The 27,335-nt window shown below is 51.2% G+C and overlaps 1 protein-coding gene across 1 annotated transcript in view; it reads left to right on the top strand.

The window, feature by feature from the left end:
- The first annotated feature begins 2,339 nt into the window (after positions 1 to 2,339).
- Positions 2,340 to 27,335, top strand: part of ZCCHC14 (zinc finger CCHC-type containing 14) — a 47,552-nt gene continuing 22,556 nt past the window's right edge. The window contains exons 1-3 of the mRNA XM_052656163.1: positions 2,340 to 2,894; positions 19,027 to 19,150; positions 25,850 to 25,923. Of these exons, the coding sequence (XP_052512123.1) occupies positions 2,340 to 2,894; positions 19,027 to 19,150; positions 25,850 to 25,923 (753 nt within the window). The remainder of the gene's footprint in view (positions 2,895 to 19,026; positions 19,151 to 25,849; positions 25,924 to 27,335) is intronic.

The raw sequence follows: 27,335 nt of genomic DNA, 5'->3' as shown, positions 1-27,335 counted from the left end.
AAGAAACTGAGGCTCAAAGGGATCAAATGAATGGCCAAGGTCACATGGCCAGCTAGAGCTGGGCCTGGAATCCAGGTTGACTGGCACCAGAACTTAAGGGTTTCACAGACAGGTCCGGCTGGATTTGAGGAAGCCCTCAGCACCCAATAGGTCCCAAGATCTTTCCACTCCAAGGAACTTAATTTATCAACAGAAAGCAAAGGTGAACTATTTTGGTTTTCATGTTCCTTCACTTCCTCATATTGTAGATTTGGGAATGTGGCTACTTCCCTGGAATCACTTGATAAAGTGCAGTTGGGGAGAACAAGGATTAACTCAATTACTCATAGGAATCAGTCTGTACTGGGGAAGGAAGTGGGGACTGGGCCTAGCCTTGCCCCTGCTGCCTGTGAGGATGTGATACATTTGGGAAGCTGTGCTGACCTTCACCTGGATGCCGGCTCCTTCCCACAGCAGCCAAGAACAGCAGGAGGTTCCAGGCAAAGTTGCCCAAAGAGTGGAGGGGGTGGAAGACTGGGAAGAAGTTGTATCCCCCACCCCCTCACCCCGCAACTATGGCTCTGCAATATCCGTGTAACTTTGAAGTCCCAAGGCTAGAGAACGTCTTGTTAGGAGGTTTCTAGTATCTTGGACCATGTCCTGAAGAAATGCATTCATTTACTCAATCAATCTCTATTGCTTAGTACCCGGCACCAGGCTGTTGGCTCCACAGGCGAGAAAGCAGGCTTGGCTCGCAAGCCGGCACCTCACCACCCCTCCCCTCCCCCCCAGAGCTGCTGAACGAATGCAAAAGCGGGCCAGATGGAGAGATCGACAGGAAGGGCCGGGAAGAATGACTTTCTTGCTCGCAGGGCCTAGGTTTCCTTATTGGAGATGGCAGACCGCTGCCCGCAGTTATGGCTGGGCCACCACCTTCTCCCCCGCCTGTCCCCAACCCGCAATCCGGGCCAATGGAAATGCTCCCTGACCCTGGCCGGTGTGCTTGCGTCCTCTGGGCTCCCGAAGCTGAGGAAGTGACTCGTGAAAGGAGGCCGGCCTAACGACTCCATTTGGGCGAGGTTTTTTCACAAAGCTTGTTCCCGTCACATCCCAGGGCAGGCCGGCTGCCTCAGGGATGCGGGCGCCGGGCCTTTGTGAGCCCACGACGTTCTCAAGGGCCCCCGGAGGCGGCCTGTGGTCACCCTCACTTTCAGGGGAAGCACCCGGGGCTCAGAGAGGCCAAGCCACTCGCCCAAGGTCACAAAGCTTCGCAGAAGCAGAGCGGGAATGGCGATGCGGGGGGTGGGGGGGGTCTCCGGAGGCCCTCTCCCATCGGCTTTTCGAAGACACCCGCTACCTCCCTATTGTGACGCTCAGTAATAAAACAGGAAGGCCGGACGCCCGGCTTTCAACCAGGACAATGCTCCACGCAAACCTGCGCGAACAAAAGCAACCATAAATCCGCCTCGGGTTTTCGGCCCACCCGGCCCCCGCCGGCCAATTGACTCTGTCGGCCGCCGCGGGGCGGGTCAGGGAGGTTCCAACGTGATCGACAGCCCTGGGGAGGCGTGGCCGCGGCAGGGGCGCATACGATTGGGAATCCGAAACAATCGCAGGCCGAGAAGGCGCAGCGCGGACCAATCAAAGGGAGGGGCGGGCTCGGCCGCCCGGCTTTCGTGAAAGGCCGCCTCCCCGCCCACTTTCGCCTCGTCGCGGCGCCCGTCAGCTGCGAACGCGGCGCTCGGCCCGGATTCGTCCGCGGCGCTGGAAGCAGAGGCGCGAGGCCGCTGCGAGTGCCGGCACAGATCCCTCCGCCGCCCGCTCCCGAGCCCTTTCCGAGCGCCTCTCCCGAGCTGCAGCGGCCTCTGTCCCGGGTAACGGCCGTCTGCCCAGTGCGGCGGCGCGGCGGCATGGCCCGGGCGGCTCCGTCGGGGGGCGGCCCGCAGTGACAGACCCTGCGGCGCGGGGGGAAATGGGGGCGGCCGCCTCCCGGGCGACGACGACGACGACGAGGAGCAGCCGCCGCCGCCGCCGCGCACCGGCCGTCGCCGGGGACGGGCGCGGGCCAGGATCCCGCCCGTGAGCGGGGGGCCCGAGGCCGATCGTCGCCCCCGGCCGCCCCGGCCGCCCCGGGCCCCCCCGGCGCCCCGCGCGCGCCCGGCCGCCGGCCCCTGGCGGGGGTCTCGCCCGCGCCGCGCGCCCCCGGCCCCGGCGCGGCCCGCGGCGCCCGGCCGCCCTCGCCCTCGCCCGGCCCCGGCCGCACCCCCGCCCGCGCCCGCGCCCGCCCGCGCCCCCGGCCCCGGCCCCGGCCCCGGGCGGAGGCCCCCGGCCCCGCGTGGCGGCGCGGCGCGGGCGGCAGCATGGTGGAGAAGCGCTGCCCGCTGCAGAGGGACGGCGTGTACCGCTGGTTCTCGGAGCTGCCGTCGCCGCAGCGCGTGGAGTTCCTGTGCGGCCTGCTGGACCTGTGCATCCCGCTCGAGCTGCGCTTCCTCGGCTCGTGCCTGGAGGACCTGGCCCGCAAGGACTACCATTCGCTGCGCGACTCGGAGATCAAGGCCAACAACCCGGCCGACCTGGGCAGCCTCACCAACCTGACGGACGAGGTGGTGCGCAGCAAGCTGCTGGTGTCGCTGGCGCTGCTGGGCTCGGAGCAGCGCGAGGCGGCGGGTGTACTGTACCGCACGCTCACGCACATCGACTCCATCATCCACAACTACGGGCTGCAGCTCAACGAGGGCCGCACGGGCGATGAGTTCCTGCTGCTCTTCACCATGGCCTCCAACCACCCGGCCTTCAGCTTCCACCAGAAGCAGGTGCTGCGCCAGGAGCTCACGCAGATCCAGAGCAGCCTGAGCGGCGGCGGCGGCGGCCCCGGGGGCAAGAGCACGCTGCCCACCTGCCCGGCTTGCCACAAGGTGCGTACCCGCGCCCCAAGCCCGACCCCAAACCCCCACCGGAACCTGACCTCACGCCTTGCTCCTCAAGCTTCCACATTACCGCAAACGCCTACTAGCGCCCGGAGCTTCCGCGCTAACCGTGTCCTCACCGACCCCCACCCCCCCACCCCAGCCTCCCACTCGCACCCCAAGGGTCCGCTCCGCACTTCACTCGTGTCCCACGCCTCTCCACCCGGCACCTCCAACCCCACCCTCACTTCAACTTGCCATCCCCACCTGTCACTCCGAACCCGCACCCCAGTTCCCCGCCTGGCCCCGCACGCCCTTTGGGGACCCGGGGGAGGGGGCTCCGGGATTGGGGAGAGCGCCCTGACCGAAGGCCGGCCGGGCCTTCGGTCCACGTCTTCCGCTGGAAGCGCGATAAGGCCTTTGTCCCCTTAATCAGGCTCTTGGGCGACAGATAACCGCTACACAGTGTGTCCTCTTGGTTCCTCCAAATCTGGTGTTTATTATCAGAAAAGGAAGCCGCTAGTGAGGTGGGAGGTGGAGATTAGAAGGTGCTGGAAGGGTAGAAGACGTTTGCAGGGTGCCGTGTGGGGCCCGAGGCCTAAGTGCCGGTATCCCCGGAGCGGTGGGGCCGGAGTCGCCCCGAGGAGGTTAGGGTCGGCGCGGGCCGCAGGCCGCCGTGGGCACGTGTCCGTGTGTGCGTGTACGTGAGTACACACGTGAGTGTGCATGTATGCGTGTGTATGGAGGGCATATGTGTATTTCTGAATGTGTTCCTGTGTCTGTGTTTATATTGCGTCTAAGAATCAGGCTACCGTAAGAGAAGGAGAAACGGGTTTGGAGCCTTGAAACACCGGTTAAACAGTTACTTCTCGGTGACCCACCTTCCTTTGTAGGAACGGATCCCAGACTGATGGGGAGCCGACTAGGACTAGTTAAAAGATCTGGTGTCTTCAAATTAAACAGGAAGGGCAGAGTGGTCATTCGCATAGAAATGTGAACTTTTGTCTAAATGTTTCAAAACTATGTAAACACAAAGTGTTTGGAGCTCAAACTTATTTTTAGCAGCCCCCTGGGACCCTGTGCTAGGATTGTTCTCCAAGCGGAGGGATTTATCTGTGACCATGTGTGGTGTGTGTTTTTGTATTAAAACTGATTTTCTTTGGCAAGTGGAAGATTGCAATCACACCAATAGTCTAAGTGTTTTCCTATGGCGGCTGAGTGTTCTAAACTAAAACTTTGATTCTCTGATTTGCTAGGGGTGGTTTTTCAGCTGTGTTTCACTGGTGAATTGTGGCTTTTAATGACTTCCTTTGAGACGTGGTTGTGGTACCTACATTGGTTTTTAATCTGTCATATCTCTTTTGAGATAGGCGCTACCTCTGAGACTATACCTTTTTTAAGTGTGTGTTCAAATCCCACCCTAAAAATGTTCCTGCATTCACGACAAAGGGAGGGCAGGGTCCTGTGAAAGGTGGCTGTCCCCAGGGAGCTCAGTAGGCTTTGGGGGTTCAGTCTCCCTCGGCCAGTTTCACCAGCCAGCCCTCTGCTCCTGTTCCTAAGCGCTGCCGCTGTCCGAGGCTGTTACTCCATTCGTAGTCAGCTCTTGAAGGGGATTCTTTAGTGTGTACAGATGCCTCGCCTTATGAAAGCAGAAGATGGTGATGATTTTAACTTTGGGGCAGTGAACTAACGCTGGAAAAAAAACGGGCAGTGAGCTAAAGCTAGAAAAAAAAAATCTTTGATAAGAGAGAGTTTTTGTCAAACCAGAACTACCCCTTGGATAAGGTTCGGGGGCTGATTCCCCTCCCCAATCCCCCCTACCTCCCCCCTCTGCTGGTCTGGCATGGGCTCAGAATTGACCGGCTGTGCGACCTTGACCAGAATCCCCTCTTCCTGGTGTTTTGGAGTAGATGGCCTTGTGGGCTTGTTTGGGGGTTCCATGACGTCCCCTGTGAGGTGCCCAGCAGATACACTGGGAGCTTCCTTTGCTGCCTTGTCGTCTTTGGCTTTCTTTAGAGGAGCACTGATTTTTTTCTTTTTTTTTTTTAATGATTTTGGCTGCAACACAGGGCTTGCAGGATCTTATTTCCCCTGCCAGGGATTGAACCCAGACCCCTGGCCGTGAGAATGCCCAGTCCTAACCACTGGACTGCCAGGGAATTCTCTAGGAGTGCTAACTTAAGTAAGCCTTGTTAGGGAGTGAAATATTTATGTTTCAGAATGTTGGTGTTTCCTAAGTTGACTTTTGAATATGTAGTTACTTGGAGTTGGCATTTTTCTTGTTCATCTGTGGGGAATTGGAGAGAGCTGCCTGACCCTTGATAATGAAGTTATAGTGAGTAACTTTGGGGGCTCTTGCTTCCATGTTTCAGAAACAGTCATGGTGTCTAGTTTCACCTGGACAATCTAAGCTCACTCACATTCATTTAACTTTCTGTTCCTTTGCTGATGTCTAGTGTATGCCTGACATTGATGCAAAACTCACGTGAAATCTACCATGTAAGCCTTTGTCTTCTTAGTATCTCTTCAGTCTGACATTCAGGGCAGTCCTGAAAAACCAGCCTGGTTAAATCTCTGTTTACATTTCTTTTTTAAGATGTTGTGTTTTGTTTTGAGCTCTCTGAGTTTAGAGACTTTGTGTCTTTTAGAGATAAAGATGATGGTTGCTTTTTATTCTTTATCCTGTTTAAAGAGAGACTTGCTAGTAATCAAATTTTCTGATACAGTGGTTATTTCCAGCTGCTTCTCCAAAGTCTCACTGTGTTATTTTAAAATTCTTTCTCCAAGGACTTGTAGAAGAAGTTTAAAAGTGTGAAGAATGTAAACTAGACATCTTAACTTTCAGGAAGGACTGTGTTCATGGAACCTGGAGGGAGAGCAGGGTGGCCTCATGGTGCTCATAGCTGACTGCACATAGGTGTGTATTGCAAACTGGTGATGGCAGCTGGTTTCCACTTGACACTGCCTCTGTCTTTTGTTTCATTTAATTATAGAGTCAGAGTTTTGGAAAGTGTTTACATTTATCCTTTGCTATCTTTTCTCTGTATAAATGATAAGGTGCTGTGGTATGTGCTTATTTTTTTAAATAACAGCTTTATTGAGATTTAATCCCTATATTGTGAAATTCACCCCTTGAAGGTGTGTGATGCAGTGTTTTTTCGTATATTCATAGAGTTGTGCAGTCATCCCTGCTGTCTAATTCCAGAACATTTTCATCACCCCTAAAAGAAATCTGTGCCAGTTTGTATCACTTCCCATCCCCTCTCCCTTAGCCCTGAGAACTGTGCTGTGTTCTGTCCGTGGGTTTGCCTGTTGTGGACACTTGATGTCAGCGGGGTTACGGTGTGTGGTCTCTGTGGCTGACTGCCTTCGTTCAAGTGCACTGCTCTCAAGGGTCCCTCGGGTTGTATGGGGCCTGTGTCAGCACTTCCCTCCTTGTAGGTTGAGTGCTTTCCATTGTGTGGGTGGATATGCCCCATTTTGTTTATCCCTCCATCAGTTGGTGGACAGGTGGATTGTTTCTGGTGCTTGTTTCCGAAGGACTCTTTTTCCTTCGTGGCTAGTAGACTCTTGTCTTAATCCCTTACACCTAACACCCACCCAGTCATCTCTTGAGTGTCGCCAACATTTGGCCGTCCCGAGGGACCTGACTCTCAAGACGGGAGTCCACCTGGCAGATGGCTGTGTAGCGCGCAGCACTGTGCCCTGCAGGTCTGGGCTTCCAGAGGAGCTGCGCTGAGAGGTGGCAGAGGCCACTCTGCTCTTGGCGCCGATGGTCAGCTCCAGGGGCACGCTGTGAGCCCCTCCTGCCTTTGTGTCCGGAATCCTTGGGTCAGGAGCTTCACGGACCTACTGCGAGAGGGTGCGGAAACTGTTTTTAAAGTGCTTAGCGCAGGAGGGTGGCGGTTGGTGGTGGTCTTCTGGCCATGTGCCCTGGTCAAGCTCTGGAGCCCTCCGCTATGGGATGAGCACCAGAGAGGCTTGGGGTCCACGCAGGTGCGGTGAATACACCTGCTAACAATCCCTCGCCCAAGGCGAGCAAGAGCTGACTTTGTCTCTGATTTTCCAAAAGTTTTTGGAAATCATTGCAGTTCCGAAGGGAGACACCGAGTAATTTGTCATGTGACCTAAAAGTGGCTTCCTCTGGTTTCTCCTTTAATCTTAAACCTGGTCTGCTGGAGCTGGGAGTCGTCTGAAACCACAAGAAGGGACTTTGCTTGGAGCCACTGTGCTTCCTGCTCAGGTTAAAGGAAGCGCTGTGCCTGGAAGGCCACTGCAGCTCCGCGGTCACACTTGTTCCGGGCAGCCCACGTCCAAGGCCGCCCGTCAAGGCCACTCCCAGCAAGTCTGACTTCCTTCAGTGCACTGCAGGAGAGGGTGTCCTGAGACAGATTGATTGGATTTTTTTTTTTGGCCAGCTTTTGTAGGTCCCAAAGACTGTCTTCTTTTCATAGTGAAGTACATGGTATGGGAATGCAGTTTTCACTGCTTTCTTGCTGCTGGTGTGTTCATCACAGATGAAAACCCCTCGCCTCTTCTGTAGCTGTCGTCCTGCTGCCTTCCTGCTGTACCATGGCTCAGACTACGTGACGCTTTGCCCTCAGGTTAAATTCAGGCCACTTGCTTTGACATGAGCTAGTTTACACATGCGTTGTTGAACTAGACAAACGTTTGCGTTCCTGTTTCACATGTGTTCTGGGGTGTAGCTGTGGAAGCTGGAAGTTTCCTGTCCTGTTAGGATGTGATGAGCAGTGGGGTGGCATCACTGATGCAAGTTAGAACGTAAGTGTAGATAAACATCAACATTTGCCTTGTTTCTGCAGTTTTTCATTATTTTTATTTAGTCTTTATTTTACCCATTTTCTCCTCAGTCCTGTATACTTTATTTCCCTTCTTTTGGATTGAGGACATTTTGGATGACTATTTTCCCAACAAATTCATGTGTGCATTTTACAGCTTCAGAAGAAGTGAGGAGAAGGGACCTGAGCTGGTCCAGCTTCTGTTTGTTGGCGGAATTGGTGACTGTTAATAAATAAAAAGAAAATTTTTATTACATCTAGGAAAAGCAGTTTCTACTTAAGTATCCTTTTCCTTGCCTTCGATGGGTTTAATTTTAGAAGAGATCCCTTGAATATCTTTTTTTTTTTGAGAAACCCCCACTCAGAATACTACTTCTCTCTAGTTTAAGCAAGAACTGTTGCTGCAGGTTCACTATTACTGAGTCTACAGATTATTGAGGACTTCCTGATTTTTTACTTTTACCCTTGATGTACATGGTTTAGAAATTCGTTTCCGTAGGAGAGTTTCACCCAGTCTCCATAGCTGTTTTGTATGTGCCCCACTCTGTGTAGTGGCCTCTCTGTTTTACAGCTGCCCTGTAAGACTCAAACGTTATAGAAACACTTCTGTCAAAGTCAAAAGCAGTTATCGCGAAGTGATAAAATATTTGATTAGTTCTGAAGCAGCTTGTTTTGTTTTGGGTCAGAAGGCCTGGAGTCATTTCGAGTGAAGAGAAGACAGACGCAGGACAGACCCTCTTTCCAGTAATTGCCGCCCTGGCGGCTCTCGCTGGTGCAGAGTGTCACGTGTAGGAGGCAAGGCTGGCGGCGGGACCGCGGACTTGCCTGTGACGGGTCAGGGCTTGGGGTGGATGTTGTGCAGGTTTGTAGAAAAATCACCAGCCCTCAAAATGTCTTCCCGGTCCCCGTCCTATCCTTAATTGCTCCTTTCAGGGGCAGAGCTTTCCTTTCTGTCCCAGGAAGCCCCTCTGCCTCCGTCCTGGTCACATCTTTCTGTTTCCTCAGGGACACTGTTGGGTCACGTGCTGCACTCTGCCACTTCCTGTCCTCCCCACCTCCCCACACCAACCTTTGACCTTTGCTGTTTTCCCACTTGATGCATCAGCACTTTGCTGGAGGCAGCAGAACCCTTCCTTGCACGTGAACCCTCGGCCATCCACTGTGGTCTCGTTCCTCTGTGGCCAGGTCTTGCTTTCCAGGGGGCACCCATTTTTAATAGTCTGGTGTGAAGTCTTCCAAGGTTCTAATGCCTATCTAAATATATACTTACGTATTCTTTGAAAACATAGTGTATACATAATTCAGTACAAATGGATCTCTCATCCACGCCGTTCTTCATGAGTGTGACTGAGTGTGCGCGCGCACATGTGCACACACACCCCCAGTGATCGAGGACACAGCAGCCTCCTTGGAATCAGTACTACTGCTCTGGGCCTGACTGTCAGCTATTCCTCAGCCTCCTGTAACCTGGCTTCTGCCCCCAGCCTCTTCAAGGAAAACAGTTTTAATTAAAGAGTACCCAGTAATCTTTTAAATTAAGAATATTTTGATAATGAGAGGTAAAAATAAATTGAAAAGCTACAAAAGAATATTCAATGAACCATCCCCTTCTCCTCACTCCCCTGTCCCCCATGCACTTGGGGAAGGATACACAGAACATTTCAAGCTTCTGTTCCCTTACCTGAGTGTAGATACTTTTTATTTCACATTTTTAAAACAGGTTTATTTTTACCCAGGAACCCATGCAGTTCTGTTCCCCTCTTTTGTTTCTTGTAGAACCTTCCGGAAAGACTCTGTATTTATAGATAGATGACTGGTGCCTTACCACACGCACAGGTCTGTCCGTCGCTTGTGCCTCTTGGCGTCTTTCTTGATGAACATCATGTTGCCTGCAGAGCTGCTGCCCTGGGTCTCTGTTGATGGGCTCTGTTCCCATCTCACTACTACAGACCACCCTGTCACTTCCCTGTCCTGTGCGTGCCACCTGTGTGTGGCAGACAGTACGTGTGACCTTTTATGTATGGTAAGCGTGTCTGCAGAGAAGCCTGGACGTGGGGTTGGCTGTGGCTCACATGGTCTGTGCCCCTGTGATTACTGGCGTGTTGCCGAGTTCATTTGTGGGATCCCCACAGAATGTGAGGAGGTGAGGAATACTGCTCAGTGTGGGGGCACATGTTCAGGTGATCCATTTTATTCATTTTTGTTGAGCTCTCTATATCCTTTGCCCCCTCTCTGTTGGGTTATTAATCTTGTCTTTATTCTTCTTTAGGAGCTCTATAAGTTTCAAGGAAATTGTCCTTTTGTCTCTAGTGAAAGTTTCAGGAATTTATTTTCCAGGTTTGGGTTTTTTCCCAAAAGACTCTGCCATGCAGTTTGGGCTTTTACTTTTAATGTTGCCTTTGTCAGTCTCGCCTGGCTTCGGGGCGTTGTGTCGTAATTAGAAATGCAGTGTGCATTGTGCGTTGTACACATGACTGTACATGTGCATAGATTGTGCTCATAAAAATGTAATGCATCGTACACAACAACCACTCCCTGTGGTGTGCTTATATGGAACTTGTGTGGTTTCTCATTTTGCATTTAACCAATCCATCTGGAATTTATTTGGTCTAAGGTACAAAGCTAGTTTTATATTTTCCAGATGACAGCCTAGCTGTCCCAGTGCCATTTGTTGAATAATGCACCCTCCCTCTCAGATTTGAAATGTGGCGTATTTCCGGGTATGTTTCAGTTCACTTCTGGACTGTCTTTTGGGTCTCACTGATGTCTCTATCCTGATGACCTGTGATTTGCCAGATTCACCCTTTCTCTCTCTCATCTCATTTGTTCCATGGGCTCTCTGCACTGTAAAATTCTCTGGGGGATGGTGTTTCATTTTTTAAACAACTGTGGCTGCTGAGACTGCTCAGTTCAAGGGTCTGGGTGGGGCTTGGTTGGGGCTGCCTGGGAGCCCCGCCCACCTTATTCTCTGAGAACCCTCCCCCACCCCCAGCTTCCTCCCCTTGTTTGTGCCTTGGTTTCTGTTTCTCCTGCTTTTCCTGCCCTTTTGATGATGGTATTCCTCTGACTCCTCTCTGCTCTTGTTACTTGATAATTCCTGACATTTCAGCTGTGGTCTGCCCTCTCTCTTATTCCCCCAACTCTAACCAGCTGCGACTGAGCTGTGGCCGGATGTTCCAGGGAGCTCGGGGTGTCCAGAGGCGAGGTCCTGTCTTCCATCTCTGACCGCTGAGCCGGTCCTGACCCGCCGGCCAGGATGCCGCACCGTTGGCAAGTCTGCCTGCTCTCTCATCTCCACAGTCATTGATCTCCACCGACACGGCGACACGGCAGCCGGGTTGTGTTCTCCTGTCTGTCGGTCTGTCCCTTGCTCCCCCTGTCCCCCACCTCTCCCTGAGGATCTTGGCATGATGGTTACATATACGGGACACTTGTTTGTAAGTGGATTGGGGTAATTTATGAGGGCGTCAGGGCACAGATCACAGTAGTCTTCTGGGAATAAGCACAGCCCTAGCCATGGGCAGCTCCACTTCATCCCGAGTCAGGAAGCAAGCGAGTGACGGCCTCCTTTTAGAATTAACTGTTGTCCTTAAGTCCACAAGAGACAACTTTAGAGCTTCTCTCCCTTGTTTTGTGATTAAACTTAAAAACAGAAACTTTGGTGCCGTATCTCTTTTTAGAAATAACAGTGACATATTCGGGTGCTGCCCTTAAGTGGGCTCTGGTCTAGGATCCCCGACCTGGGTCTAGTGCGTGATGGTGCCCCGCTGACTGCAGCCCTCGGGTGTCGCAGCACTGGCCCGGGAAGCTGCCCGTAGGGCTGGTGCTCTCTGGCCTGAGCTCCTAGCGTGGCGCGCGCCGTCCCAGCGTGGCCACCTGCCCCCGGCCTGGCTGTGTGTCTTCAGCTCTGTCTGTACTCAGTTCCTCGTGTTCACGCACCCCCTTTTCCCCTGAGCGCCCCCCAGATGCTCTGCTCTCAGAGTGGGCATCTGGCCCCACTGCTTGGCTCACACAGTCTGTGAAGAAGCCTTCTTTGGCTCCTTCTGCCCTAGCCCTTACCATACTGTGTTGTAATAGGTTTCTTCACATTTTCATTCCCAAACTTTGATTATTGGAGGCAGAGACTGTGTCGTCATCTTTCAGTCCCAGAGGCTAGCGGTCCCTGCCTCCTGGTAGGGGGTCTGTGTCCTGAGCAGTGGAGGGACATGCCGGGGGTTTTTGAAAGGCCACCTGAGTGAAAACATCGTCTTTCTCAGTGCTTTTCTTTCCCGTGGGCCTATTAGTGACAGCCAATGGCTGTTTCTCTTATGTACTATATAGATGCAGAGTCGAGTGAATTTTAACTTCTGTATTCTGCTTTTTTATTTTTCAAAAGCTGGCGTGCAAAAGCTTCTGTTGGGAGAAACTCTCTGAATTTGATGGTTTGGCTTTATATATACCTTGACAAAACCGAGTTGATGGACAAGTGCACTGAGAGCTGGGAACAGAGGGTGTATTCTTCCAGTGCTCTGATGGGCTTGTCACCTGTAAAACTACACACGTGGGTCAGGTTGTCTCAGAGAGGAGTCTGTAGCTCTGAAAGTAAGACTGTTTGGTTGTATTCCTTTCATGTTTGCAAAATTGTAAATCGTGGTAAGCCTAGATATTTCAGTGTACTGTAGAATGGCAGGAAACCAAACGACTGGTACCATGCTAGTTGTTAGTTTATATTTCTGTTATACTTTAAACATTGACGTCGAATTCATCATGAGAAAGGAGCATTGTAGCATCGTTTCTGATTATTTAGGACTTTTACATAAGAACCTCAATAGAATTACTGGAAAGAAATTGTATCCTCAGTTTTCTTACTGATTCACAGTGAATCTAATTAAAACATGTATTATGTAGGAACTACTTCTAGAAATATTATAGTCTAGACTAGAAAAAAAAATAACTGAAAAGGAAAGAGAATTTGTGGGGAAGAAAAACAGCTCCTCCTCCCATCACATTCGGGCATTTTAATAAAAATTAAAAGCTTGGGGATAATGGTAACAACCTATCTCTATAACAGTTAATTAAGTGAATGAGATACTTTGATGTGGGTTGTTGGGGCCATGTGGGGGAGTGTGTGGTGAAAATAGCCTACAGTGGATGCCCCATCTGTCTTGGGCTGTGACCCCACTGGACACAGCACTCCCCGGGCCCCTGCTTCCCCGGGGAGGATCGCGCTTCTCCTATCACCAGCTTCCCGACCTCTGTTCCGGTGTGCTAACTTTGCAGATGGGAATTTTCTGAAAAGGCTTGTTTGTGTGGGTCTTTTCCTTGACTAGTTACGAAGCTCAGGAGATGTGCTGTTAATACTTGTGTTGGGGAGGCTGAGTTACCAATCGCAGTGATTTTTTTCCTTTCAGAATAGGTGTCAGCTCACAGGGCTCCTACCGAGACACATCCCCGGGGCCTGCTTCACTGGTGCTTCTGAGCCTTTGATATGTCCTCATGTCCTCTTTTCCAGCTGGGGGTCCGGCTCACCCCCAGCATCTGTGGGTGCCTGTTCTGCCCGTCGCGGATGCCCCAGTGTTCTGGGCTGATTCTGTGTCATGGCTCGCGCCCCGGGGCATTGTGCAGCACCCCCGGGAACGCGTGCTGTTCTGTGAGGTTTGTGTCAGGTGCTGGAGTGTTACATCAGGGGCCAAAGTGGGCAGCAGAGCCCACTTCACTTATTATGACTAAACACTGAGCCAGGTTCTTAAAGAATACCCCAGTATTGATGCATCCTTCTAGCCAGGATGTGCACGATACCAGTGTTGTGCATACTATGCCCTTCTCGTTGGAAGGGCTGAGGGTGAAAATAGCCTGTGGCGGATACCCTGTCTGTGTCTTTGGCTGTGATGTTCCGGAAAGAAACTACTGGAATGGATCTTGCATGCCGAGGGGAGGAGCTTCCACCAGGACACCGGTCACGTGACTTACGTTTTTCCTGAAGGGGAGGGCTATCTTCCTGAATGTATTTTACATTTCAAACAGAGTCGCTTTCAGAGTTTATAGAGATGGGGGTTTGTTCCCACCTGGCTGTGCCTTTTGAACTTGTGCATTTAATAACATTTCTCTGTGACCCCTTGCATCACTGTGTTCCTCACCGCTAACATTGTGCCTTTCTCTCCAAACCACTGTTTTGAATACTCCCCAGCCCCATCTTAAATTTCCTGCCTATCAGCTGCTCAGTTCCAGGAGAATACACCTGAGCTGTTAGGTCGTTTAAAATAAAGCTCTGAGTGAGAGTTGGTAGTGCGCTCAGACGAAGCCTTGCCTGCTCTGCACCTCGGCCATGTCGCCAGCCTGGACCGTGGTGGCTTGCTGCGAGGTGACAGGCTCCAGGCGCTCCCCCACTGCCCTCCCTTACTGCCAGGCTCTGGTTTAATCGTAGGCTGTGGGGTGGCCTGGAGCCGAAGTTGTGAGCTTTTGGGGGCACACGGTGGGGCTGGGTGCACCGTGGGGCTGTACCTCCCAGGGCTGCTCGTGAAGAACTTGGCTCTAGAGTTGCTTTGCTAGAACTCGTCTAGTTACGTACTTGGTACCTCGTGCTGAGATTTTTGAGCGGTAATCATTTTTTTTTCTCCCATCTTTTCTCTCATTTTAATGAGCAGAGCTCTAGGGTAAGGAATATTAAAAGGAATGTTTTTATGTGGAAGACGGTTTTTGGTTAGCTCTGGCTTTCACTTGTCCTAAGTCAGCAAATAGCTTTCACTATTTAACTATCTATTTTCTTGTTCTGGTTTTTTAGAGACACGTAATCACTGCTTTAGTAAAATGCTTACAAATCACTTTTCGTTCTGATTTTATGTGTTTTTTCCCATTGACTTACAAGTATCAACATTCAGCACGTTGTTCTTCCCACTATAGAGGCGGCACTTGGAGAACAAGTTGGAAATCAGGGACTCTGTCTGTAGACGCTGGAGTTGCGGGTCTGTTCCTGCTCCTGGAAGCCCCTCCCGCAGGTGTTTACTTGGCTGGCTCCTCTCCCGTCAGGCTTCAGGCTCCACCGGCCTGCCCCCAGTGGCGGGGTTTCTTGTTGGGGCTTCTCAGCACCTCTGACAGCTCCGTGACAGCACCACCGGCCAGGAGACAGGGCAGCCGCTGGGATGAGCAGCTGCCGTGTTTTAGAAGTTCTGTTTGACCTTTTCATGTTGTTTGCATCTTGTAGAAAGGTGCTCTCATTTACATTTGGTATCTTTAGCTTTTTTCCTAATCCTAATAGTGATTATTCCTTTCTAAAACACTAGAAAACAAAAAATATATTTTAATCACTCAGATAAAAAATAGTATTAAAATTATGGCATATTTTCTTTTTTTTCCAATGCCTATAATGTATGTGTCTATACAATTTATATGTTACACATTCACATATCTAAATGTGAGTGTTCCCCATGCCTTTCATTTTCCGAAGTTGTTTTTTAAAGGCTGCATAATATTTAATCGTATGGATGTACATTTACGTATTTAGATATTAATCTTGATGGATATTTTTTTCCCCCTTTTTGGCTGCACTGCATGGCTTGTGGGATCTCAGTTCCCTGACCAGAGATCAAACCCGTGCCCTTAGTGGTGAAAGCTCGGAGTCCCAACCACTACACCACCAGGGACTTGCCTGTTTTTCTTCTTTTGAACCTTAGATGAACCTTTTTGCACACAAACCCTTGTATCACTGGTTATCCTCTTAGGACAGATTCCTCCTAGCGCATGAGTGGGCCCAGGGGTCTAGAGGCAGTGAAGTTTGTTAGAGACACACGGCTGCGGCGATTTGCACTTGCTGGCTGGGGGCGAGGTTGCTCCCCTGTGACATCACGAGCATCGACTCAGGGGGCCTTTGTCTGCCTGTGGTCCAGATAATCAGGTCACCGTCCGTGCTGTTGCAGGGTGGCGCTTGCTCTTCATAGAAGAGCTGCCTGTGGGTGGAGTGTCTATTTAGCGGAGAAGGCAGCCCCCAGGTTCCCAAGACTGGGGATGCGGGACCCGGGGTCCTGCCTGGACTGCGTCCCTGGGCGAGGTCAGCGACGCAGCTTCGCATGCTCCGCTTGGGGCGCGGTCGAGCAGCCGCCGGGGGAGCCTCTCTGCGGGGCCCTGTGGGTGTGCGTCCCCCCAGGTGTCCCCGCTGCGCCGCGTGTCAGCACGTGAGCCTGTGCGGTTGCCTTCCTGGCTGGCCTGCACGTGCCCTGGTTGTCGCAGCAACTGCCGTTGCACTGAGTCCTGACTGTCTTTCCAGCACGCCACTTCAAGTGCTTTCCATTTAATTCTCACAAAAACCCTGTGAGGTGGGTGCAGTGGAGGAAGCTGAGCGTGTGCCGGAAGGAGGTCTTGGCCTTGGTGGCTTGGTCGGCGGGGCCACGGCTGCAGAGCCCGAGCTGTGTATGAGGCAGGGTCGAGGGGGCCCTGGCTGAGGGTGCAGCCAGGACAGAGGCCTCCAGTGTATCCTGACCATCTTCCTGCCCCGGAGGCCCAGTGGATGGAGCAGAGGGCCGTGGGAGATGTCAGGAGCCAGACCCCGTGGGTCGTAGGAGGGGCGGCTGGGAAGGTGGGAAAGGAGCTGACTGGCCCAGAGGGTGTCAGTCGGCGGGCACTGTCAGGAAGCGGGACTGCGAGCCTAATGGAAAACATCCGTCAGGGCTGTGCTGGGCTGGCGGCTGGACCGCGTCTTCCCAGAGCCTCCCGGCAGCAGCAGAAGCGACCCCGGCACCAAGCAGGGCTCTGTTCTGAGTCCGTCAGGCTGCTGACGGCTCTGCTTGTGAGCGTGAGTCAGACAGCGCTTGGTTGAACAGTGTGGGTCACATGGGGCAAATTAGCTTCACCAAAAATAACCCCAAAAACAGCATTTCTGGGAAGCACAAGTGAAGACAGCTTTCAATGTAAACAAAGGACCAGAGAGAAGGTAGAGGCTGGGTTGAAAGAAGTGAACGTTTGGAAAACTAGGAAGACATGCTTTAAAAGTGCCAAGGAAAACAAATGTTTTTTTTCTTGTTTCCGTTTTCGTTTTCTTTCCTCTATTTATGTAGGATGCAGTGCATCCCTCCTGCTGGGTAACTCCAGACTTCCATGTGCCGGCAGGGCTGAGAACCAGAGTCATTTCCACGCCACTGCTCCCGCCTGGATGAGTTCTCTGCTTCAGTGTTCACCAGAGGGGCTGAGGGCACTGCGGTCCATTTTTGCAGCCCCCTCCCCAAAGGCTGTGAGTCTGGAGCGTGGCGTCCGTTTCGGCCAGTTGGGCTGTTGCAGGCTGGGCAGGGGTGTGTGTGTGTCTGCTCCACGCAGAGGTTCCTCACGGGCCAGCAGGGCCTGCGCTTCCGTTAGCTGTTGCTGAGATCCTCAGTCTCCCTCACCTTAGGACCAGGACTGAGAATTACCCACCAGGGCAGCTGAGAGAACGTGGGGGTTCCTGGGGGTCAGGCCAGATGTGGGAAGTCGGCTGCCATTGTGTTTAGGGTATTGGAAATGTCAGCCTCCCAAAATACTGTTTGTTATTTAAAATCTTGCTCTTTGAGTAACTTTGTTGTGGCTCAGTTGCTAAGTCATGTCTGACTCTTTGCAACCCCATGGACTGCAGCACACCAGACTCCACTATCCCTTGGAGTTTGCTCAAATTCATATCCATTGTGTTGTACTTGTCAGTGCTTTTACCTTATTTAATAAAGAAGTTCATTTCTGGAATATTCTGATCATTGGATGATAAAAGAAAACTTTGCTCCACCTAAAGGAAATAATGCAAATTAAATTACAAATACAAGTAATTGGAAAATATAACTGTCTTACAGCGTTTTGGTAAATGTTACCAAATGAATGGACTTTTTTTGGCAGAGTGCTGGAGGGGAGGGTTTTCTTCCTTAAGTTCTGTAAACTTGCAGGTTAGCCAGAGCTGCAGACTTACTGAGCTTGTGTGGGTCCTCGCATGTGGGGAGGGGACACCTGCACAGCTGGGACCTTCCTGGGCTGGAGACTGGCCGCTGGGAGCAGGCGAGGTCGTGCCTGCCGCGGCCTCCCTGAGCTCTGTCTGTGGGGGGCTGGGTGTCCCGTCTCCTGAGGTGGCTGGTGCGTTCTGCCCACCCGCACCTGCCCCAGGCCCTCCACCTCTGCCGGGTGCACACAGCAGGGTCTGTGCCGCCGCCTGCCCGATAGCCAGGTAACAAGGTGAACTGAGGACAGTGGCAGCCAGAGAGCTTCCTGTGTGCATCTCGCGGCCGCTTCGGGTCAGGGTTGGGACCAGAAGTCATGCCCCTTTTCCCCAAACCTTCTCTTTGGCTGTGTGTGTAGCGCTGTGTTTCTCCATCTTTTAAAACTTGCTGCTTTCGGTAAACTTTAAAATCGTATCTTTTCTGTATTGTCCTTATAAATTGTGAGTAGGAAGATATTACAGCATTGGTCATTTTTATTTCTCTAAATCCTAAAATAATAAATACATTTGGCTATAAAAATTTTCAAATACTGGTCGTCATTAGGGGAAAAAAGTAAAGGTGCTGCCCCTCCCTCACCCGCTCCCAAGGACCCCCCTCCCCACCCCTCCTCTCCCCGTCTCTCTCCTCCCCTCCTCAGGTCACTGTAGAGTCCGAGGTGGACTTGGGGCTGGGGGGGGTGGTCCTGGCTGTCTGTAAACCTGACGAGGGAGCCGGGGATGGAGCAGCCCTCCTGGCTCCTGTCGGGAACTTGGTGTAGGCTGAACTCCCAAGGCCGGCATAAAGTGGGGGGCTGCAGGCAGTGGTCCTTTTCTTCCTGGGTCTCTGTCAGTAGCTGTTCAAGGTATTTTCAGTGTTCCACTGTTACAGTGAGCGTGTCCCCCCGACACACACACATCGTTCTCACTTGTGAGTACTTTGTATAACAAATACCCAGAGATGGGATTGTAACGTATTTCTAGAATATGCTTTTTAAAAATGCACCTCCAAATAGATCCAGGTCTATCCTGTTCTCTCCTGTTTTTATTAGAGCATTTTATTAGTTTTTTCAAGATTTATAGGACAATGTTAAGTCCTGTTTTGTAATTAATAGGAAACTCTGATTTGAGGAACTGAAAAATCAGGTTATGCCTCAGATAGGATTTGTGACGGCTTAGTTAACAGCTTCTACCCAGCGAGCGAACTGCTGGCCCAAGTCATGAGTCCGCATGTCTGCTCAGCCGGGATGGCTTTACATTTCACTGGTGAGTGGTGAATTGCTCAAGGTTTTGTCTTCCGCCTGTAGTGCTCACACTAGCGATGACTGTTTTACAGAAATATTGGAAGCTACAGTAACCATCAGTGACTTTCAAATAAAAATGAAAATCCTTACACATGAACTAAATTTAGAAAGAAAATAAGATGATGGCAACTTTGTCCCCACAGGTCACGCCCAGGCCGGAGCCCCCCGTCAGCAGTGTGAGCAACAGCTTGGAGAACGCCCTGCACACATCCACACATTCCACTGAGGGGTCGCTGCCCAAGAGGCCTGGAGGGAAACTGTCCAGAGGTGAGCCGGGGCTGCAGGGAGGATGGGGTGTGGGGAGGAGCTGAGGGTCGTGGCGTTTGGCTGGATGCTTCCAGGTGCTTTGAAAACGCCAGTCTTAGAGGTATAACTTTTTCTGAATTCTGCAAGTTCTGCACGGACGTGTCTGGACTGTGGAAGTCTCGCGTCTTGATGTTTATCAAGGGGAAGTCAGTGGCCGTTGTCGTGCCGCACCCCGCGCCGGGGCTCCTGTGTCAGAGCAGCGCTTTGTGCAGTGACACGCTGTTGTCTCCGTACTGACGTGGTCGCCGCCAGCCCCACGTGGGGCCCATGGGACTGAGGGCCTGAACTTGTAGTCTTATTTCATCACGTTGAGTTGCGCTGGCTCAGCGTGGACAAGGCAGCTCTCCCTCCCACAGCGGGAGGCTGGTCCCCCTGGTTCTCGGCCGTCTGGCTTCGTGCGGCCACAGTGGACAGTGTCAGGCTGGTGGCCCCCTGGCTAGTGGTGTGGGCCCTTGGGGGGCTCACAGGGACAGGATGGGGTGCAGCCCGCAGGGCCCCCAGCTGCTCTCGCCTTCTGGTTTGGAGCTGGGAGGATGCCGGCGGTGCCGAGTCCTCACACCTGTGGCTGCGGGCCTGGACGGCTGCCCTCAGTATGCATTTCTCCTGTCGGCGCAGTTATCAAGATCCTTCACTCCTGTGTTTTAATGTAAGTGCTGGTTGAACAGCAGTGTCTGTCTCTTGCCGGGATGCCTGGTGCAGAAAGGCAGGACTGTGGTAGGACCGGACCTGACTGCTCTCAGACATCATGACCCTTAGAAGATGCAGTGAGCCAGACCTTGCTGATTATCCGCATTGGTCTCCATTCAGTGGTCAAAGGTAACCATAGTTCCTCTACGGTGAAACTGACCTAGCAGGTAACTGGTCATTGGTTTATCGTTCGTGCTTTCCCCAGTACCGTTACTGCTCTTCGGAAAGTCTGAAGCCACTGTCAGCGTTACTAGTTTTCTTTTCTGTACCCCACTGCAGTTTTGGATTGTCTGTGCTTTTTAAAAGTCTTCAGAGACACAGTTCAACTTACACAAAGAGGTCAGACTTTTGTGTTTTTTCAGATTACAGCTCAGGGGACAGCGGTAAGGACTGTCTGAAGCACTGACTAGTCTTAGAAGGTGGTCCTAGCTTGTTACATACTTTAACCCACCCAATCTTCCTAAGACCCTGTGGGACTCAGGTATAACAACCTGGTTCATTGTAACCGCAGTCCCCATTTCAGACAGGAGAACTGAGTTGTGATTAAGCAGCGTTCCTAAAATAAGCTGGGATTCCAACCCTGTGATCCCAACACTTGGTTAAACAGAAGAGACTAGGAAAGGAAAGCCTTGCACGCATTAGGCGGAAGCCGTACCTTTTCTCTCTACTGTTGACTGAAGGTTTCAGGTTCAGCCTTCCTCTGGAAGCAGCCTGGCAGCTCGCAGGAGCCCGCCGGTGATGCCGCAGCCCCAGGGAGCAAGCTGGCACTTGTTCTGCTCAGGGATTAAATAACGGTGCCCAAGGTCATGCAGCTGGAGTGTCGCAGTTTGCACAGCTAGAGGCTGCGGAGCCCCTGGTCTCCCCCTGCCCCGATGCATGGGTCCTGGGCCAGCCCGCCTGCCCTGGCCTCCTGTCCCCCATCTCCACCACCATTTTAATTTCCTCCCAACACAGGTGCTGTCACCCCTGGGCCTAGACTGCGTGTGGCTCTGCTCAGCGGGCCCTTCCCTTCCCTCTTAAAGTCTTGCCCCACAGTGCTGCTGTAGACTTGAGTCCACCGGTCATGGCCACTGCGGGGCCTCATGCATACGAAGGCTGAACAAATGCTTGCCTTATAACAAACGTAAATAAGTGGATTTCTCGGGTCCTTAAGTTCAAGCACTGAATTGCTAACCATCCAAGTGGAATATGGACTCATTTCCTAATTTTCTACTTTAGATGTGTCTTTTATCAGCTTTGTTTTCTGGATCATGTTCAACTTTTGTTTATATCTTTCTGGAGAACTAACAAATCAACTAATGCAGGGGAGCTAGATGATAAAATCAGAGAAAAGTAAATTTATAGAGTTCTTAAATTCATACAACGTGACCTAAAAAGATGTAGAAAAGAGGGTCAGTTTAATCAGCATAGTAGTGAATGCTTAAATTTTAACAACAGTTAAAAGAAGCAGTGTTTTAAAAAATTATTTAAAAAATTATTTCCATTAACGCAGACAACTAAATGCTAGGTGGAAGTGAGAAAGTAAATTGATATTTAGGAACATTATTTAGCTGAGACTCTTAAGAATACAGCTTTTAAATTCTTAGATGAAAATTAGATTTCAGTAATAAAACTGTAAAGCTGGAGGTATCTTAAATATTATTCTGGTTCAGTTTCTTTGATTATGAGGACACTGAGTTCTGTTGTATGGAGCTTGAGAGAAGGTGTTGTGCTAGAAAATGATTATTTTTCATATTTTCTCTCACTCATCAATAAAACCCTTTTTACTGTGCTTTCTTTTAGCTTTGGTTTAGTTTTGGGTTTGGCATAAAATTGGTTTCTTGTTATTGAGTGTACCAAATTAAGCCATTTAACAAAGATACATTGAAATCAAGTAAAACACATAATTAGCAGGAAACTGACAACAACTGGGTTTTTTCCAGAAGTCTTTAGGGTAGAAAGGGAAGTGTATCAGAGGAGAGCCTCCTTCTCGGGGCATGTTAAAGCCATTATCTCGGGGTGTCCTGTTCTCTCGTGCGACGTGGCCATCAGCTCTGGGAGGTCACGTGACAGCGCTTGGCAGCGAAGGCGGCCCTTAGGCTGTGGGTCTCACAGGTACTCCCAGGCTGGGGTCGGGAGTGTGTTCCCGGACCCGGTGGTGTGGCTGCTGGAGGGGATGTGAGCCCGCCGGACCCCGCTTGGGCCTTCCAGGGCACCTGCCTGCACTCTTACCACGGTGCATTTTATGGTCTTATCCACACAGATTGGCCTCCCTCCTTTCTTAGTGACAGTAGTGCTCCGGTTATTTAATTAGGCATGGATCCAATTATAAAAATGGGAGTTCAGTGCAATTACACATCTTGCTGAAGGCCATGTTCTCTGACTCGTAAGATTTGAGGAGAACTGCTGGTGTACAACTTCAATAAGAAAAGAAGAAAATTTGAGCCCAGGAAATGCTGAAGGGAAGCAGCACACTGTCACGTGCTGTTTCTCCACATGGGAGCAGGCTGGTGGCCTCAAGCCGGAGTCCCGCTGCATGCCCCGCCCGAACCCCTTCACGGTTTGGGCCCCGGGGAGGCACTCTCGTCCTGGGTGCTCTTCCCGCCCAGCCCTGGGTCTTGGGGCTCTTCCCAGTCAGCGCTAATCCTGTCTTGGGCTGTGTTCTCTTCCTCAGGTGATGGTTTGATATCCAGCCCCTTAAACTGACAAGTTTTTTGCTTATACGTTTCAGAAAGGAGTAGGGCTTCACGTGTGACATGTCCCAGTCTGCAGGCTCACAAGGGTGGCAGGAGGGAAGGGGGCCCTTGTCTACCAGTGGGCTTTCAGTGGGCAAACGTGTGTGCACACAGGTAAACACTCTAAAACCACGGAGCCACACTGCAGAGATGTGACAGGAAAACTAACCATAACTCCACCACCAGACGCAGTTAACCCTGTCAGTTCTGATCATTTACTTTCCGTCTCTCTTTACATTTTAAGCTATAATCATGTCATACATGCAGTTTATAATGTTTCAGGTAAGAGGATAAGCACTTGTTCATGTTTGTATTGTCATAGACATGGTCTTTAGTAGCTCCGGAGCTGGGAGTGTCTTATAGACATGGTCTTTAGTAGCTCCGGAGCTGGGAATGTCTTACACATCTTTGAAGCCCGGCTGGACACCCCCCAGCCCAGCCCTCGTGTTGGCCACCGTCACCGCTCTCGCCTGCTGCAGAGACTCCACCTGACCCCACCACTGCCCCCAGCGGGCGTCCTCCTGCTCTCAGGGCCCCGTGTGGCCACATGTGTCGCTTCCAGGGTGGGCCGCACCAGGAGAAGACAGCAGGTCTTGTCCGTGTGTTTGGTCCAGAGGCGTCCTGGTGGCACCGGGGCTGGTGATGCAGAACAGAGCACAGCGTCTGGTGGACTAGGGGCTCCAAAGGGGTCTCGCTAACATCTCAGACCTCTGCTCCGAAATGCCTCTTTGATCTGAAAACAGCTGAGTAACATTCATCTGCTTTTCACATTTTCCTGTCCAGATGTGAGTCACTTCCCGCCTTCAGTCGGCTAGGGTTTTCTTTTCTGCCTTTTTTCATAAACCCTAATGTTCAGCCCTGGAACTTGTAGGTACTGTGGCCCAGGAAAACGCCAGACAGGTTTCCCTGTGCTCGTTGACTTTGTGTATTCTATTGTCTAAAGAAGTGGAGGGTCTGGGTTAGAGTGAGGTCACTGTGGGTGAGGTTTTAAAATAGTGACTGGGAGAGTGTAAGAGCTGTTTATTTGCTGACAGTCTGCCTGGGGAAGTCAGACAGGAACAGTGGGCAGTTTCACTGAGCGAGGCCGGGCAGCGCACAACTGCTAAACGTAGTGTTTTCTTTGTTTTGCCAGAAAGGAAACAAGCGTTCTTGTTTTTTTAAAGAGTAATTCCTTCCTGTGAGATGCTATTTTAAGTTTAAAATACTCTGAACCAAACGGGTTCTAGTATCTCCCACGATCCCTATCAACCCTGATACAACTTTATAAATTTATAGAGGCTCAAAAATTCAGGCAGCGGTTTGTGAAGGCAAGGACTCTGGTCAGTGCCGGCCGCCTTGTGCCCAGCCCTGGAGTACGGCCCAGCACACAGTAGGCGCTTCATAAGATGAGGTGGTGAATGAACAAGTTGTTGGATCGGCATGTTGTTTTCTGCGAAGATCCAGATGGTTGGTGTTTCTGGATTGGGGAGGAGATGTGAGGAGTCTGGCACCACTGCTGGGCTCTGCTGCCGGCAGGCGGGTGGAGAGCGCCTTTTGCGGTGCGTCAGCCCACAGTGTGGCTCTGCACCCTGGAGACTGTCACACCAACGGCCGAGGGCTGCCTGCGGCCCACCCGCCCCTGACTTTATGGCGCCACCCAGTAGAACTCCCTGTGACGGACCAGGGTTCTGGGTCCACTCAGCGTGGCAGCCACTGGGCCATGTGTGGCTGCCGAGTGCTTAAAATGTGGTTAGTGCAACTGAGAAATGAGGTTTTTAATTTTATTCCATTGTAATTAATACCAAGGTAAGTGGTCCCATGGGGTCAGTGGCTGCAGTAGTGGGAGGTACAGGGTTAGAACCTTTCTGAAGCCTGGTGCCCAGAGTTGCTCGTTCTCTGGGCGCTTAGACGTATTATGGGAGGAGAGAGTTCTGTGGCCAAAAAAAAAAAATTGGGGAAATGTGGTTAATAAAAGTAGATTTACTTGTCACAGGACTTCTCAGAGCCTTTAATATGATCACGTACATGGGCGGTCTACGAAAAGGAGTTTCTTAGATTTTCCCTCCAAACTTTTGACCACGAAGCTTCCTGGGGGTTGGCCCTGAACATCTTACAGAGTGGTGTTGGCTGGAGGAAACTCAGGATATGTGGCCAACCAGGAGATGGGGCTTCTGCAAAAAGTGTAACATGATAGTTTTGTGAGTTACACTGAGTGTGTCAGGTTAGACAGGTGTTGAGTATCTGCAGACACGCCCATAGTACACAGCCAAGTGACCTTCAGGAATACGGGTGAAAAATCAGGAAGGTGTGTATGCTGTTCACACAAGAAAGCCTCCCTCATTCTCTGGGGTCTTTCCGGAAGAGCTGGATTGTCTGACTGCTGTGCCTGCCAGAAGTTCATAAGCTTGAAGAAGCAAGCAGTTAAATGAGTATTTGAGATGCATTCATGTTTGAATCAGAAACAGGACATACATACCTGAGTGTGGTTTGGGGGTTTGGAAACTAGATCATGTTTATTAAGTGCTGTTTTATTTTCAAAAATATTTGTGCTCGAATATTTGCATCTTACAAACTTAATTTGTATCTTAAAACTTAAGTGCTTACAAGCTTAATTGTATCATTTTCTTTCTTAGGAGAGAAAAAAAGCACCTGTGTGAGTGAAAGGGGAGGCATGAGGAGGGGATCGCTTTGGGGCTGTCTAATGTGACTGTCTTCTCCTGTCCTGTCCACCCGTGCAGCCGTGGCGCGCAGCCGTGGCCCCTGCTCTGTAGGGGCAGCGCTAGGGGTCTAGAGTACCTGCTCCACAACTGCAGTCCTCGCGCCTGCAGCCTGGCCCCGCCCCAGAAGGAGACGGAAGATGCCAGCGAAGGCTCTGGGCAGCTGCGTCTCTAAACAACCAGAGTGGGAGATGTTGATCTTTAGTCTTTTAGGGATGAGAACAGAGCATAAGTAACCTTCAGTTACAGTTATCGTCCATGCCCTCTAGCAGGCAAATAAACGTATGTTCTTTTCAAGCACCGTTCCCTTTTTTTTAAATTTGTTTTTATATTTTCCCTGTATTTTCTGTCTCACGATCAACTTTGCCCTCATTCTGAGCTCGGCCTCCAGCTTCCCTCATTCCTGACGAGCTCCCCGCGGAGGAGACGGTGCCGGGTGCTGGGAGCTTTCCTGTGAAGGCCACTAACGTATCAATCGATGCAAACTAATCATATATACTTCAAGCTTTTATTTCATTTTTATAATTCTGTTTGTTGTTTCTTTGTTTTGTTTACTTTTACAGTGACTGTTGAAAAGATAGACCTGAAGGGATTATCACACAAAAAAAATGAAAGAAATGTTGAATGTTCCTTTGAGGTAAGATACTAAGTTTTTTCCCCTTTTCTCCTCTAAGGGATAGGACGGGAATACTTACCACGAAGCAATACTTTTATTTATCTAAATAAAAGACGGGTCTTTTTGTAAAGCTCTGTGCCAGTGCTGTGCGAGACAGAAGTAGGGGCTGGGCCTTGCAAGCGGCCGGTCCCCAAGATGCCCTGGTTGGGGCTGCTTGCTCTCCGTCAGGGGGAGGGTGTGGGCTCAGGTGCAGCCTGAGCTCGCAGTCCAGTTGTGTCCCTGTTAGCTGTGTGACCAAGGACAGTGCTGAACCTGTCTGTGTCCCAGCACCTCCATCCAGTCAGAGGCTGGAGTCCAGGGGAGTCAGTGCCTGCAGAGATGAGCCGTGTCCCTCTGCACCTCCCGGATGACAGAAACTCCTTGGTGGGTTTGGGGGGTATGTGCTCTGGACTGACACACTCGGCTCCTGGTAGTTGGTCACCTAATTTGGCTACGGTGGAGAATTGTGAAAATTGAGGCGTACTGTTTGTCAGGCCCTTTGAACCCCACTCACAGCCAGTCTGCTCAAACTGGGTTTGGATTCAGCCTCCATCCTCAGCCTCTCTGTAAAGCAGCGAGCTTGGGCAGGGTGGACCCTCGGCCTCTCCCCAGACAAGGGGCTTGTGACCAGGATGGGGGCAGCAGGCTGGCAGACAGGGACACCCTGAGTCTTGTGGAGGTCCAGCAGACAATTCCAGAAGGCTTCTTGGAGGCCTGTCTCAGCTCTGAGCTTACTGTCCCATGTGGTTATTGCTGAGTTTAGGAAGTTTCTACCCAGATGCATAAGCTGAATGAAGTGTTTTAGTGTTTAAAGAAAAGCTTTGGTTATCTGAAAGCTTACTTCTCCCGATGAGATAACTGATAAGCACACTCTTGTGTTTAGGACAGTGATAAGCCTTCACCAGCTAGCAGTTCAGCTAGTTTTTTTTTTCTGTGGGGGGCCGGGGTTACTAACCTAGATAGTATATTCAAAAGCAGAGACATTACTTTGCTGACTAAGGTCCGTCTAGTCAAGGCTGTGGTTTTTCCTGTGGCCATGTGTGGATGTGAGAGTTGGACTGTGAAGAAGGCTGAGCGCCGAAGAATTGATGCTTTTGAAATGTGGTGTTGGAGGAGACTCTTGACAGTCCCTTGGACTGGAAGGAGATCCAACCAGTCCATTCTGAAGGAGATCAACCCTGGGATTTCTTTGGAAGGAATGATGCTAAAGCTGAAACTCCAGTACTGTGGCCACCTCATGTGAAGAGTTGACTCATTGGAAAAGACTCTGATGCTGGGAGGGATTGGGGGCAGGAGGAGAAGGGGACGACCGAGGATGAGATGGCTGGATGGCATCACGGACTTGATGGACGTGAGTCTGAGTGAACTCTGGGAGTTGGTGATGGACAGGGAGG

This window comes from Budorcas taxicolor, chromosome 18 (assembly GCF_023091745.1).
Source record: "Budorcas taxicolor isolate Tak-1 chromosome 18, Takin1.1, whole genome shotgun sequence".
NCBI classification, from domain to species: domain Eukaryota; kingdom Metazoa; phylum Chordata; class Mammalia; order Artiodactyla; family Bovidae; genus Budorcas; species Budorcas taxicolor.
The sequence above is the reverse complement of the archived record's forward strand: the minus strand, read 5'-3'. Positions and strand labels throughout refer to the sequence as shown.